General features: G+C 38.5%; 2 protein-coding genes across 2 annotated transcripts; both read left to right on the top strand.

The window, feature by feature from the left end:
• Nucleotides 1–3,942: 3,942 nt before the first annotated feature.
• Nucleotides 3,943–6,380, top strand: LOC136687047 (tubulin alpha-1C chain-like). The gene is made up of 4 exons (XM_066661242.1): nt 3,943–4,084; nt 4,755–4,974; nt 5,095–5,243; nt 5,331–6,380. Exons 1-4 carry the CDS (start codon nt 4,082–4,084, stop codon nt 6,303–6,305), a joined length of 1,347 nt encoding a protein of 448 aa, XP_066517339.1. The 5' UTR covers nt 3,943–4,081; the 3' UTR covers nt 6,306–6,380.
• Nucleotides 6,381–13,874: 7,494 nt separating this feature from the next.
• LOC136687048 (tubulin alpha chain) lies at nt 13,875–14,339 on the top strand. The gene has a single exon (XM_066661243.1). The coding sequence runs from the start codon at nt 13,875–13,877 to the stop codon at nt 14,319–14,321; it is 447 nt and encodes a 148-aa protein (XP_066517340.1). The 3' UTR covers nt 14,322–14,339.
• Nucleotides 14,340–16,108: the final 1,769 nt, after the last annotated feature.

Genomic DNA, 16,108 nt, shown 5'->3' with positions numbered 1-16,108 from the left:
TAAAGATTCTGGGTCAGGGCCTCATAGATTTATGGGGCATTTGATGGCCTCTAGACCTAATGAGATTGTGGCCATAGCTTTTACAATTTTAGAGCCTGCAGCAAATGGGCTGGAGAATGTATTGGTTATGAATGATGTGTTCAGTAAGTACACAGTGGCAAGCCCAACTCGGGATCAGTGGGCAACTACAGTGGGGCAGGTTCTCTTGGCTGAATGGTTTTATAAATTTGGGATACCCAATCGGATTCACTCTGACCAAGGTAGGAGTTTTGAGAACTCTGTTATCCAGCAGGTTTGTAGTTTATATGGGGTGGAAAAGTCCCGGACTACCCCATACCACCCAGCTGGAAACTGGCAGTGTGAGCGGTTCAATAGGACTTTTCACAATTTGTTGCGCACCCTTCCTGTTGCAAGGAAGCGGAATTGGCCTTCTTGTTTACCCCAAGTCCTGTTTTGCTATAATACTACTCCCCATCAGGGTACAGGCGAGTCGCCCTTCTTTTTAATGTTTGGGAGAGAAGCTAGACTCCCGGTGGATTTCCTCCTTGGCAGAGTGTCTGAGCCAGTGTCAGGAGAGGTACATGATTGGGTGTTGGAGCATCAGGCCCAACTTAAGGTTGCCTTTGATGGTGCCCGGGAGAAAATGTTGCAGGCAGCTGGACGTCGAAAGGAGCGTCATGATTAGAAGGTGCGTGAGGCACCTCTGCAGGTGGGTCAGTTGGTGTACCTGAGGGATAATAGCTGGAGAGCCCGGCATAAAATTCAAGATATTTGGAGTTCTGTTGTCTATCATGTGTTGAAGGCACCGGTTGGGCAGGGGGCTGTGTATACCATAGCAACTCTGGAAAATTTGCAGCAGGTAAAACATGTACACCGGAGCATGTTAAAGGCCAGGTTGCGTCCGGTGCCTCTTCCTTCCCCTTCCAGTGGGTCTTCCCCTGCTCCAGTTGTAGTGGAGGGTGATTCAGTTAGCGATGATGACCTCTGTGTGTGGGTCTCTAAGATCCCTCATGCTGTTTTAGTTAGCCCTAGTGGGTCCTAGGCAGGTCCTGTGCCGAACATCGATATTGAGGTGGAGTCCACTGGGGAAGATTTTGTGGCGGGGCCCAGGTTGGACCAAGCATTAGGGGTGATAAGCTCTTGCCCAGTGGCTTCATGCTCAGGGGAGCAACCTAGTTCCAGTTTGGGGGATTTGCGGCGTACTACCCCTATTACAGCTGAACAGCACCCTAACGTTCATCACCTCCCCAGATCTGCTGGTCCACTGGGTATGGGTTCTAATAATTTGGTAAGAGTGGTGTCTGGTGAGCAGTTTGCTCTTTTTAGGCCATGGGACTAACAGTCAGCACTGTTATTGTGTCTCATCGTCGTGGGGGCAGAATGTGGTAGATTGTGTTTTATTTATTTCCATTTGATACTGATGTAAGGGTAATGTCAAGGGTTAATTGGGGGATGTCACTTTAGCCCTATAAGAAGGGGGAGTAGGAGGACTTAGTGATTCGTTTGACCTGCTTGGCTCCCCCCTTTCCGGTGAACTTGACCCCCCTGTTGTTGGCTTGGTGTGTGGTTTGGCGTGGTGGATTCGGGTACAACTGCAACGATTTGTGTTTTAATTATTTGAGGTAGGACCATGGGTTTCGGTATATTTTCCTTATTTGTGTGGGTTTACAATGTGTGGAGTAACAGTGTGATTTGTGTGTATTTAGTAGTGATTGCTGTGGGTGTTGTGCCGTGGTCTGAGGCCTTCAATCATTCTCTGCTTGGCATCGTTGCTGTTCTGTGCTTTGCATTTTCGCTATTTTGCTGCTTCACAGCTTAATTCCAGCTAGGCATGTTTCATCTCTCTAAGAATATTTCCCGGCATCTATTGTATTTACATTCTATGTTTCGTCAGAACCGTGACACTGCCAGCTGCTCCGCCTCTTCTATCGGTTGTCGCACCTCTGTGCCGACAGAGATAGATAAACTTCTTTTAAATGGAGTTTAAACATTCTCCTAGCTGCTCCTCCTCTCATGGTGCTGCTGTTTTCTCCACGTCTTGGCTAAGTCATGCTGCTGCGCTGTATAGATTCGTATCAATTGCGGGTCTGTTAAATTGTTTCTTTTTTTTTTTTCTTTTTTTTTTTGTTTCGTTTTCAAGGTGCAGTTTATTCTGCGACATTTGTATTTCTTTCGGAAATTGTTGATTTTCATTTGTTTATTTTGGTTTTATTGTAATTGGTTATACTTTGAGTTTGTCAATTTGTGTTTTTTTTTTCCTTTCTAGTTGTGGCAGCTAGTTTATGGCACCTTGTTGTCATTTTAAAATAGTAATTTTGAATGATTTTTAATTAATGTTGATGTATTAATTCAAAAGCTGCAGCTAAAGTATTTTAGTGTTTTAGGGTAATGTTTGAATGTGTACTGAAATAAAATTTTTATTGTGAAAACAAAATATTGTGTGGACCATGAGCCTCTGTCCCCAACAGACGAACCTGGGTTGCCTGGCTAGTTTTACTAGTCTTATTTCCTGAGGTGAAATTCCTCAGGTGGCGTAGTCGGACTATAATCACTGAGTGTGTATGTGTATATATATATATATATATATATATATATATATATATATATATATATATATATATAGTGTGTGTGTGTATAACCCATTCTGTTAGTGGGTATTATCTCTCTTATGACTAAGTCATAATTATGAGATAAATTCGTTGGTTGTCTGTAACCACTTAGGTCATGGTCACGGTGGGTCCAGAGCCTGTCATGAATCAGTGGGTGCAAGGCGGGTCTACACCCTGGAGGAGGCGCCAATCCTTCACAGTGCAACACAGACACATTCACTCACACCTACGGACACTTTGGAGTCACCAATCCACCTACCAACGTGTGTTTTTGGACTGTGGGAAGAAACCGGAGCGCCCGGAGGAAACCGACTCCTCACAGTAGTTTTGATATTTAATTATTTTTAATAAAGTCAAAAGAGATTCTCTGCCAGATGGGTTATGATGACACTGAATAATTTAAATGTGGTTCTACAAATGATGAAATCCAAGCTTTGCTTGCTGGATTGCATAGGATTTTTTAAAACATGCAAATGAGACACTGGTTAATTTATTTCTTTTTCCTTTAGTCTTTTGTCTCCTGTTGAATGTTCATGTGTGATTTGAATTCATTATTTTTCTCAAATCGTGTTTGTAGTTCCTGGTGACCTTGAAATTTAAATAAATTACAAGATTAAACAAATCTCAGTAATTCCCACCTCATTTAATAGATTAAACAAATGTTAATAGCCCAATGAGTTGTATAGACAAGCCCAGAACGCCGCCTCCAAGATTCATTTGGTTTGTACAGTTATCAGTCTCTCCTACATTTTCATGGGCTTCCACAAAAGTGAGAAATGACTGCGAGCAAAATAAAATTCCCAGAGTGGGGAAGGTTGGTAATATGTTATCTAAAGTATACTTTAAGTAGTCAAACTTAAAAGTAACTGACACATAACTGACTGCGACCCTGAAATGGAGAAGCGGAGAAGAAAATGATGATGATGATGGTGACACATAACTGGCAACCATTTTAATTATAAAACTGTAAGTTTACAATATTGGGATTGAATTGGCCCATAGATAAAAGAGTACATTTGCAAGTAAGAAAAAGTGGAAGTTCACCAGATTTTTAGCAATTCTTACAGCTGACTGGAGCATGTTTTATATTTTGTCTACAGGTTTCAACTGGATTTTTGCTGGAAACAAATTTTGCATTTTTACTTGCTAGCCATTAAAATGATGAATTCTTTATGCGTTTAAAAGGATCTACCACAAGCCTAAATGTGTTTAATTCTGCCTGTCCCTACAACAATATTTTTACAAAAATACTCTAAAAACGCAAAACTCACTTCCGGTCTAAATTCACAAGCCACGCCCACCAATTCCGGTCGCCCGTCATAAAGCCGTTAAAACAGCTGCACTTCATTAAGTTCGATTAGTTTGGGCTGTTGTAGGAGCTGGTTGTGTTTGAGAGGTCACAGTAACTTGTACTAGTCTGTTTATTTTTGTTTACAGTTTTGTGACTTTTCAGTTTAAGGCCTTCTGTTAAAATGGTAAGTTCTGATCTTACACTTTAAGCCAAATCGGGTTGTTCTTTAAAACAAGTCATGATGAAAATGTTAGTTGTGCAGTACTGATCTATTTTCATACTGAATATAGTAGAATGTGCTTATTTTTGATACAGATAACTTAATGACACAGAGCCAGGGAACACTGGTTAAGTCCCTGATGTGTTGGTGTACTCCAGGCATTTACAGTGCTTTAAGTTGATTTAATTCAAAGTTTGTATTCATGCCCTTCAAAGATAGGACAACGATTTTAATAAAGCGCTGATTAGGAAAAAAAAGTATATGTGACTTATAGCCTATTGCTAATGCCTAATAATTTTGGGCTAGGGTCAGCTTTGCTCTGGTGAGCTTTAAGCAACTTTGGACAGGATATGTAGCAACCCAAAACCTGTGGCTTTTTTTAGGGTTTTATATAAATCTCAGTAGGATATTTTGGGAAAGTACCATGTTGCTGTGTAATGTCTTGTGTTAGGCCTATAGAAAAGCAGACTGGGGAATGTGTTTAGGGGTGTAAGAATTTATTTTATATTTTGTACAAATATTCCCTTTGAGCAATGCAAATATAAGCTGAGTGATAATGTAGACACCTGGAACCTCCTTGAACATCTTACGATATAGGCTGCCACTGGTGTGACTGAAGCTTTTTGCCCAACAGAGGGAGTGCATTTCTGTGCACATTGGCCAGGCTGGAGTCCAGATGGGTAATTCCTGCTGGGAATTGTATTGTTTGGAGCATGGTATCCAGCCTGATGGGACGATCACTGCTGGCAGCACTGCTCTGGCTGACTCATCTTTTGGTACTTTCTTCAGTGAGACTGGAGCAGGAAAGTATGTTCCACGAGCTGTTTTCATAGACTTGGAGCCCACGGTTGTAGGTAACGTAATTTGAATCGCTTGGTCTGAAATATCCTGTTCTATGTTTTTTAGAATATGTGCCTTTTTTAGTGTATCAGAATGGAGTATGAGTTGGTGGTTGCTTAATTGTTTACTCACAGATGAGATTCGCAATGGTCATTACCGGCAGCTGTACCATCCTGAACAACTCATCAGTGGCAAAGAGGATGCTGCTAACAACTATGCCCGTGGCCACTACACCATTGGCAAAGAGATTGTGGACTCTGTCCTTGACAGAATGAGAAAAATGGTAAGCTATGTGTTTAGTTTTCTCCTCGACATGTTGCGTTAAACCCCTTGAATGGTTTCTAACAGTGCTCTTCTGCTCCCTCTCCAGGCTGACCAGTGTACAGGTCTGCAGGGATTCCTGATCTTCCACAGCTTTGGTGGTGGAACTGGGTCTGGCTTCACATCTTTGCTGATGGAGCGCCTTTCAGTGGATTATGGCAAAAAGTCCAAACTTGAATTCTCAGTCTACCCTGCACCTCAGGTTTCTACTGCAGTGGTAGAACCCTACAACTCCATCTTGACCACACACACCACCCTTGAGCACTCGGACTGCTCCTTCATGGTTGACAATGAAGCCATTTTTGACATCTGTAAGCGCAATCTCGATATTGAGCGCCCCTCCTACAATAACCTCAACAGACTAATTGCCCAGATCGTGTCTTCCATCACTGCATCTTTACGCTTTGATGGAGCTCTTAACGTGGATCTCACGGAGTTCCAGACAAACTTGGTCCCATACCCTCGTATCCATTTCCCTCTGGTCACCTACTCTCCCATCATCTCTGCTGAAAAAGCTTACCATGAGCAGCTGTCTGTATCGGAGATCACAAACGCCTGTTTTGAGCCAGCCAATCAGATGGTGAAATGTGACCCTCGGCATGGCAAATACATGGCTTGTTGCTTGCTGTATCGTGGGGACGTTGTGCCCAAAGATGTCAATGCTGCCATCGCCAGCATAAAGACCCGTCGCTCTATTCAGTTTGTGGACTGGTGCCCCACAGGCTTCAAGGTGGGTATCAACTACCAGCCCCCAACTGTGGTTCCTGGTGGAGATCTAGCCAAGGTCCAGAGGGCTGTGTGCATGCTGAGTAATACCACAGCCATTGCAGAAGCCTGGAGCCGCTTGGATCACAAGTTTGACCTGATGTATGCCAAGAGGGCCTTTGTTCACTGGTATGTTGGTGAAGGAATGGAAGAAGGGGAGTTCTCTGAGGCCAGAGAAGACATGGCTGCTTTGGAGAAGGATTATGAAGAAGTTGGAGCAGACTCTGCTGAGGATGTAGAAGATGAAGATGAGTATTAGAATGGTTCTGAACTTCCACCTGAGGTGTTTTTTTGTAAAATGTTAATGTCTTGAATAAAATGCTTCTGAATGTAAGATGTTTGTGGGTTATTCTTCTTGACAGGGAAGGGGCATTTTTAATTGAAATGTTGTATGCACACACCACTTAATTGAGCATGTTCTGTGCACTTGTGTAAAACCTGAGGGAGGGAATATTGTGGGATCTTTTAAAAATGCATACCATGTTTAAGTATTTTGTGCACTAATTTTGATTTTTAGTTCTATGCCCAATTGTGAGATGCCGATAGCAAGGAGACAGTGGATGTGATTGGTCCATTTGTTTTCCAGTGTCTTCTCTCCTGTTGAACGTTCATGTGTGATTTGAATTCATTATTTTTCTCAGTGTATGTAGTTCCTTTTGACCTTGTAATTTAAATTACAAGATTAAACCAATCCTGTGAAACTTTCACTTCATGTCCACACAAGGACCAAGAAACCTGACACAGTCCAGACTATTGAAACAAGATAAATGAACTAAGACAACGTTTTGTGTATATATACATACTCTACCCTGAAACCACCGTTATGCCCAAAAGAAATTATGGTGAATAAATCTCATGATAATCTAAATTTAAAAAGGATTTACATTTATTACTTTTTTTTTTGTTAGAGATAACTAATATAAAAATCTTAATCTTTATTGGACTTCAAGCAAAATGGCAGTAACCTAAAACATACAGAATTGCTTATTTTTAAAGCATCTTTTATTAAAATCAGTTTGCTTCACTAAGTAAATCGTCTTTAACGTATAAAAATATAAATCCATGAGATTGAAGTGTTCGTTTTAAACAAATTAACACTCTCCTAGACAGAACTGTTTAAAGTGGAAGTTATAGAAACCAGACGTCAGAAATTCTTTAAGCAAGACTGTTAATTATAGTCTAGATTCAACATCCATCCAAAACTGCTGTAAGATGAATTAAAAGACTAGTCCATAAAATGAGAAGCTGCTGGTTTGGTTGTGTTTCGGGGGGAAAATCTAAAAGCAGCTTTGGCCTAATGCAGGATCTTTAATATAACATGAATACTTTTATATTACACTCACTATTGATATGGCTTTTTTTTAATAAAACTTTTCTCATCAATATACAGTATTTTTATGTGTGTTCTTCAAGTGCACTTCATTATATCTCTTTCAAATTATTCTAAATTTAATACAGAACCTTTAATCAGTGTCTGTTGTTCTGATGGATCTTTTTCAGGGATCAAACTTCAAGGCTATTTTTTTGTGGCTATTAGCTGTACTCTAATGACCACAAGATTGCTCTGTGTTCATACACAAACACCACCACGTACGTCTTTGCTTTTTGGATATTTCAGAACGTCCATAACAATCAATTACACAATATTTGAGGTATGTAGCTTACCCTTATTCACAGCAGTATAACGTGGGCTCAGTGGCGACCATGAGTATCAAAAACATACAGGAAACAAGTGAGGGTGGTAAACTAAAACCACTGGTCTCTGCACACAGTCTGTTCAACTATTAAAGTCTAGTTTGATTCAGTTTTGACTTAAAAGAAATTCTGAGATCTGGTTCTCATGAAAAACTGAAGGGCTTTAAAAACAGTTTAGTCAGAGACCTTACAATATATGTGCTGTAAATGTTAGTAGAATAGGACACAGTATTACACTGTACTGCTGCTATCCAATCAAAAACACACTTGTCCATTTTTATTTCGCTACATCATTTGAAAACAGAAGCTGTCCTTTGTTTGTCAATTTCATGAATGGACCAGTAGAAATGCTCCAAATTACTTATTAATAATATATTTTTACATTGACTTTCATTGAAAGTTACAAAGGTTTTTCCTTCAACAGTTAGAACCTTTGATTCCCAAATGATTAAAGTATAAGTTAAAAGAAAAGTGATGTGGCCCAGTGGTAAATGTCTCTGTCCCAGTTGTTTTGTGTGTGTTACAGGCATCAGTATATACATTTGTTTATATTTAACAAACAGAGTCATGTTCATCACTAAAAATATGTTCTATGCCCTTTGGTCTGTTAAATATTTCAGTTTTTATTGCTTTTTCAGTAAGTCCCAAATTTTCTGGAAATGGTTCATAAATCACATAACCTTGATATGCAGATTAGTATTAATTTTAATGCATAGCATATTGCTCTTAGCTGTTTTTCAGTTCAGTTCAGAGGGAAAGTTTATGACACTCACCGGATATAACTAAACACACACACACACAAAATGCATCATAGCTTGTGAATTGCAGACGCTTCAGACACACACACACACACACTCACAGATTAACGGCTACGTTTTGTTCTTATTCTCTTGTTCTGTTTAAAGGTCATCATTAATGGAGTCCTGTACCTCAGTGTTCATCTGTGTTTTGCTGCTGAATCTGATTTTATTCAGTGACAGTGGACACACACAAGGTCAGTTAATTTACTGTTTTAAGTTGTGATTTTCTGGCATCAATATAACGACATGTTTTATACAAAGAATTACATTTCTTAACGTAAAGAGCCAGTTAATGTTATATATTTGTAAAGAGAAAGAAAGAGAGAGAATTTATTTTTTTTTTATTTAATGACTGAAAGAAACTTTGATAAAATGCTATGATTCATTACAGCGCTGAGCTCTCAAAAGGGAAGTAATTCATGTCTGTAAATGTATTGTAATGTAAACTATATCTGGCATTGGCATAAAACCCTAGATCTGTAAACACAATTAACATTTTAACTTTTCACAGTCTCAGTTACTTTGCTTCCTCTAACATTTCACACGGATCATTGTTCTGTTCATTTCCTGTTAGAGGTTCAGTTAAGTGCAGTTTGAAGGAGGTCAGTTTAATGTATTATATTAAAACAATAAAAAGGCTCTAAATCATTCAAAACTGAGGTTTTTATATGTGTAGTTAATTTGTTCTATTCATTCATTCATTATCTGTAACCCTTATCCAATTCAGGGTCGCGGTGGGTCCAGAGCCTACCTGGAATCATTGGGCGCAAGGCGGGAATACACCCTGGAGGGGGCGCCAGTCCTTCACAGGGCAACACAGACACACACACACACACACACATTCATTCATTCATTCACACACTCACACCTACGGACACTTTTGGGTCGCCAATCCACCTACCAACGTGTGTTTTTGGACTGTGGGAGGAAACCCAGGCAGCATTTAGAGTTTAATTAGAAGAGTGTGATATTCCACACTTTAGAAGCTGTAGGAATTAAATTATTAAAAACTGAAAATGTCTTGGCTGTTACTGGTTAATCTTATACCCAAGCCTTAATAAATTGTGATCACATATTATTTTTATGAAAACTAGGTTGTCAGCATTGAGAGGAATTGTGATGACATTACTTTGAATGGCTCATTAATTCATGCCCATGCATTAGTTTCCTATTCCAGTACTTTAGTAAATTGTGACTTACTTGGCATTATTTTTATGAAAAGTAAAAAAAAAAATTAACGTAGGTTACTTAAAATTGTATGTATCATCAAAAGTAGTGTGTTTTTGGACTGTGGGAGGAAACCGGAGCACCCGGAGGAAACCCACGCGGACACGGGGAGAATTTGTTATATTATTTAATATATTTATATATAAATAAAGAACAGTGGCAGATTTTCCAAGACAATTAGTATAAGTACCATACAATTTCTTTATAAAAATGTACTGTACAAATTAAACAAATTAACTACACACACAAAATTTTTTGTTTTGAAAGATTTAGAACCTTTTAATTGTTTTAATATAATACATTAAACTGACCTCCTTCAAACTGCACTTAACTGAACCTCTCTCTCTCTCTCTCTCTCTCTCTCTCTCTCTGTGTTTTTAGATATTGAGCTGGATTGTATACCATCTATAAAAGTTTCTCGGAACACAGTTTGGAAATCTCCTGAACTTAAGACTCTGATGATTAACTGCACTGTTATAGTGACGCCTCACTGCTGGAGGAATTTATCGTTCTCATGGTGTAAAATTAGTGATGGGAATAACTGCAGACCTCTGAATCACAGCAATCACACTTCAACAAAATGGAGGAATATTAATGAGGAGGAAAGAATCTTATTCCTGGTTTTCTGGAGTTTATCTGTGGAGGACGCTGGTCTTTACAGGTGTGAAATACTAGAACCTGTGTATACTACAGGCCACGGCATCAATGTCACTGTGACAGGTAAAACACATAATGCATTATATATGCAATCATGTGAAAAATCACCCCATGATAATCTGTCTTTTTGAACATATTTAAGCATATGGTCATTTGAGCTTCATTTGAACAGCACTGAGAGATGGAGCTTATAAAACTGAAGAAATTACTTATAAACATACGTTGTTAAATGTAATGAACAAAAATCTCTTGTGAGGAAAACGTTAGGACACCCTATGCCCTAATATCTGGCATTTCCCCCTTTGGCTGAAATTACCTCAATCAGATGTTTCCTGTAACCGTCTACCAGTCTCCAACGTCCCCATTCCTCCATGCAGAATTGTTTCAAAATATTCAAAAAGACAAAAGTTTTAATGGGGTGTCCTATTGTTTTCACATGACTGTATTTCTATATGTGTGTTCTGTGCATATGTATATTAATAAATATATATTAATAAAATTGTTTAAAGCAGATATTAACCCAACATCAAATGCTGTAACATTGTGGTTGTCTTTCAGCATCTGACGAGGTCTTTGGTTTGGAGAGCAAGGAAAATAAAACAATAAGTAAGGGCACTTTACTAAGTAAGGTTTTTTTCTAATAGAAGATGAAGTACAATCAGAGCTAATATGTATCTGCTGCTGTATACACATGTCTTAATACTCTTCATTTTTGACCTTACAGCCGTTTCCATGGACTTTAAAACTGTAAACAATGAAAATAAAACAGCAGGTAAAGATACTTCTCCTCAAAACTCATTTTACAAACAAACAAGCTCAAGACCACAACGTGAACCACATGTCCATAAATATTCAGACACTTGTGAAGTTGTCAAATTCACACCAAAAGATTTTCAGCAGTAAACAGTGTTCTGACACCTCTCTGTGTTTCTTCTTTCCTGTATGTGCTGTGTTCAGATCTCAGAGAGTCAGAGCAGAGTGAAACTTTAATGCTCTTCTCTGGGGTCTCTGCTGTTGTGATTGTGGTTGCTCTGGCGCTGCTCTTTCAAGTTATGTTTAAAACCATCTTCAGAAAAGGTACTTAACCGCTTCTGATTATGTACAATTTACTGTATTTACACTAATATACATTATTAATGTTCAGTACAAACATATTCTATCTGTATTTCATCTGTATGACTCTTTGTTCCTGTATTAGATTCAGAGAAGTGTGTAGTGCACAAGGTAAGGGTCAACACGAGTTTTCACTGCTTCAATTTTTCATTAAAAATTAAAGGCTAAGCACCACTTAATGGACCTCCATGAATATTTCACATTACTTTAGTTACTGACATATATAAGTATGAATTAAAATGAAAATAGCAGCTTAATTTGCTTTAAAACTGACAATTTCATTAAATTGACGGAAAAACCCGAGCTCGCTACGGAAATTCTTGAACGCAACAGTGACGTCACTGGTGGACAACAGCTGAACAACGCCGCGGTAAAACACCGTTATGACTGACTGTTATGACAGTATCTAGGTGATAGCTAAATAACCAACATTATTCATGACAATAGCCTAGCAATAAGCTAAACTCAGATTTAGAGGTACCGTTTTTCTTGTAAATGTGATTGAAGTGGAACTCTAATTCATCCGACTCTATAAACCTCCGTAATGCAGCTACGTAGCCGAGTAGCGTAGGGGCGGGGGACCAACGGCCTTTTAAACCTTATTCCTTGAATTAGTAAGAAATAACATGTTTTCTGACCATCAATAAACACAAGTTAGGAACTCAGATTCCACTGTATTTATTTGTTTGACACTTTCATAGAGCTGGTGCTTAGCCTTTAACCCATCGTTCTGTTAGAGAGCAATTTCATTTATTGTTAGGAAATGAAGACATGATTAAAGTGCTGAACTATTTTTGTATATATAAAACCTCTATTTTCTTCAGTGCAGCTGACTCTGTGTGATATGTTCACAGGACCTATTCACAAAGGTGCATTATGGACCTGCAGATACTACAGGAGACCAGCTTTGTCGTTTTATTGACAGGGAATTTCTTTTGTAATAATATCCCTGTAAACATATACCGATTAATGGTACCATAATGAAAACCTCCTTATTTATACATCAGTGTCCTGTCTCTGAGTTCCACTGTCTGTACAAGAGCAATTTGTTTGGTTTATAATTACAGGCTTTTTAAAACTGTGTCCACTCACTGTCCATTCACTGTCCACTCCGACACTGACCCCCCCCCCCCGTTGGTCCACGTTGTAGATGTAAAGTCAGAGACAGTAGCTCATCTGTTGCTGCACAGTTTGTGTTGGTCGTCTTTTAGTCTTTCGTCAGTGGACACTGACAGTGGACATTGACAAACAATGTACAGCAACAGATGGACCTTGTAAATGTACAGTGACAGTGTAGACAGTGAGTGTAGAAATAAGGAGATGGTCACGATATGTAATGAGTCATAATACAGTGGTGTTAATAATAGTGAAATATTATGGTTTTTTTTTTAACCATTTTATTTACAATTTCATTGATGAAACTAGTGTGTGGGACCCTGGTCAAATACACGTTTTGATGATTATGTGAAAAGATGTACAACCACACCCCTACCATGAGATAAACTTTAATTTGTCATATTTCTGCTCGTGTTAATTCACTGTTTCATTGCCAAACTCAGTAAGGCCCTCTTTGAAATCAAAGTCTCCAAACATTCCTTGCAACCACATAACAACCTTTGAATTCTGGATTTTTTCCCCACAATCCCTTGCAATTTCTTCAAATTGACTAACTCAGATAAGTTGTTAAAGTGTGGAATTATTTACACTCAATGTAAGGCTCAATGACTTATACATGTCTGAGACTTAAAGGGGGCCACACCCTTTGCATGTGTCAGATTTAATTTTACACCGTACAGAATATTAAATTCAATCAGTCCTATGCTCTAAAGACTTTAAATTCTTCAGACGTCTGGTTCCTGTCCACACCAGTGTGAATAATTCTCCAAGACAAATGCAACTAACTTTTTATAGAAAGGATTATAGGTGGAATTCAAAGATGACAAACAAAGAAAATATTTATTCTCAAATTACAGCCAGTTCAATGTTTGAAAATACCTACAATAGTAAAGGTAATAATACGTACAAGAATAAGTACAGGTTTGCAACGCATTCCTGAGAAAACCAAAGAAATTGTAAATGTATTGATGATTGTGTTTAAATATTTTTAAATTCCTTAAAGTAAAATGTTGAAGTGCTTCTGTCTTAAGGTTTAAAAGCCTCAGATAATGTTTGCAAATTCCTGTTCTCTGTTACACTGCAGATTTTTTTGATATCAGATTACTTCATTTTCTGTAAACTATTTGTTCTTAAGCAAAGCAATAAAGAAAAGCAAAACAATTGTGGAACATGATGATTTCAACGCTGCAGCGTAAGAAAATGAGGGGGTTGCCAATCAGATGGTGAAATGTGACCCTCGGCATGGCAAATACATGGCTTGTTGCTTGCTTTATCGTGAGGACGTTGTGCCCAAAGATGTCAATGCTGCCATCGCCAGCATAAAGACCCGTCGCTCTATTCAGTTTGTGGACTGGTGCCCCACAGGCTTTAAGGTGGGTATCAACTACCAGCCCCCAACTGTGGTTCCTGGTGGAGATCTAGCCAAGGTCCAGAGGGCTGTGTGCATGCTGAGTAATACCACAGCCATTGCAGAAGCCTGGAGTCGCTTGGATCACAAGTTTGACCTGATGTATGCCGAGGGGGCCTTTGTTCACTGGTATGTTGGTGAAGGAATGGAAGAAGGGGAGTTCTCTGAGGCCAGAGAAGACATGGCTGCTTTGGAGAAGGATTATGAAGAAGTTGGAGCAGACTCTGCTGAGGATGTAGAAGATGAAGATGAGTATTAGAATGGTTCTGAACTTTCACCTGAGGTGGTTTTTTGTAAAATGTTAATGTCTTGAATAAAATGCTTCTGAATGTAAGATGTTTCTTGGTTATTCTTCCTGACAGGGAAGGGGCATTTTTAATTGAAATTTTGTATGCACACACCACTTAATTGAGCATGTTCTGTGCACTTGTGTAAAACCTGAGGGAGGGAATATTGTGGGATCTTTTTAAAATGCATACCATGTTTAAGTATTTTGTGCACTAATTTAGATTTTTAGTTCTAGGCCCAATTGTGAGATGCTGATAGCAAGGAGACAGTGGATGTGATTGGTCCATTTGTTTTACAGTGTCTTCTCTCCTGTTGAACGTTCATGTGTGATTTGAATTCATTATTTTTCTCAGTGTATGTAGTTCCTAGTGACATTGTAATTTAAATTACAAGATTAAACCAAACTCAGCCATTCCTATGTCATTTTAAGAGATTTAAACAAGTGTTAATCGCCCCATGAGTAGTACAAACAAGCCCAGACAGCTGCCTTCAAGATTTATTTGGTTTGAGAAGTCAAATGACTGGAGGCAAAGTTTGTTATTGGGTTTTAATTGGCCCCATAGATAAATTTTCAGGTAAGTGGAAGACGGTTGGACTCTAGCACTAGCATGTGCTGATGTTAGAAAGTAAAAGTCCCCTGCCCCCTGGTGGTCGAAATGGATTCCACAATGTAGCTATTTTATATGCATTAGAGTTGATGCTTTTGTTCCCCTTTAGCTCCTTCAGAATTCCTCCAGTATACCAAGAGTTATACATTAAAATGTAAATTATACAGCCAGAAGTTTGTATAGCTGCTCACCTGTTTCTTATGAAGGCTATTAATAGGTATTCTGATCACTTTTGCTGCAGTTAAGGCCTTTGTGATATGAGGCTTTATATTATCTGCTGTAACTTCCTGTGAAACTTTCACTTTCATATCCACACAAGGACCAAGAAACCTGACACAGTCCAGACTATTGAAACAAGATGTATGTACTAAGGAAACATCTTATTATTTATATATATATACAGAACAGAACAGAATTTCATCACCCTTCAACACTCAACTCATTTAATCCTTAAAGCCATGAGATTGAAGTGTTTGTTTTAAACAAATTAACACTATCCTAGACAGAGCTGTTTAAAGTGGAAGTTATAGAAACCAGACGTCGGAAATTCTTTATAGTCTAGATTCAACATCCATCCAAAACGGCTGTAAGATGAATTAAAAGACTAGTCCAGAAAATGAGAAGCTGCTGGTTTGGTTGTGTTTTGGGGGGTAAATCTAAAAGCAGCTTTGGCCTAATGCAGGATCTTTAATATAACATGAATACTTTTATATTACACTCACTATTGATATGTCTTTTTTATATAAGCTTCTTATCAATATAGAGTCTTTTTATGTGTTGTTTTCAGGGTATTTTTTTCCCGCATTCATTGACAGTGGACGTGCACACGTCATTGTTACATAAGTGTGTTCTTCAAGTGCACTTCATTATATCTCTTTCAAATTATTCTAAATTTAATACAGAATCTTTAATCAGTGTCTGTTGTTCTGATTGATCCTTTTCAGGGGTCAAACTTCAAGGCTATTCTTTTGTGGCTATTAGCTTTAGTCTAATGACCACAAGATTGCTCTGTGTTCATACACAAACACCACCACGTACGTCTTTGTGCTTTTTGGATATTTCAGAACGTCCATAACAATCAATTACACAATATTTGAGGTATGTAGTTTACCCTTATTCACAGCAGTATAACGTGGGCTCAGTAGCGACC

This window comes from Hoplias malabaricus, chromosome 2 (assembly GCF_029633855.1).
Source record: "Hoplias malabaricus isolate fHopMal1 chromosome 2, fHopMal1.hap1, whole genome shotgun sequence".
NCBI lineage: Eukaryota > Metazoa > Chordata > Actinopteri > Characiformes > Erythrinidae > Hoplias > Hoplias malabaricus.
Note: the sequence above shows the minus strand (reverse complement) of the source record. Positions and strands in the feature narration are given on the sequence as shown.

What these genes read in the sequence shown, in the direction of transcription:
- LOC136687047 (XM_066661242.1), top strand. An exon ending in CTTGGAGCCCACGGTTGTAG is followed by an intron (nt 4,975 to 5,094) that starts GTAACGTAATTT and finishes GTTTACTCACAG; the next exon opens with ATGAGATTCGCAATGGTCAT. An exon ending in TTGACAGAATGAGAAAAATG is followed by an intron (nt 5,244 to 5,330) that starts GTAAGCTATGTG and finishes CTCCCTCTCCAG; the next exon opens with GCTGACCAGTGTACAGGTCT.
- LOC136687048 (XM_066661243.1), top strand. Translation starts at nt 13,875, where the DNA reads ATGGTGAAATGTGACCCTCGGCATGGCAAATACATGGCTTGTTGCTTG.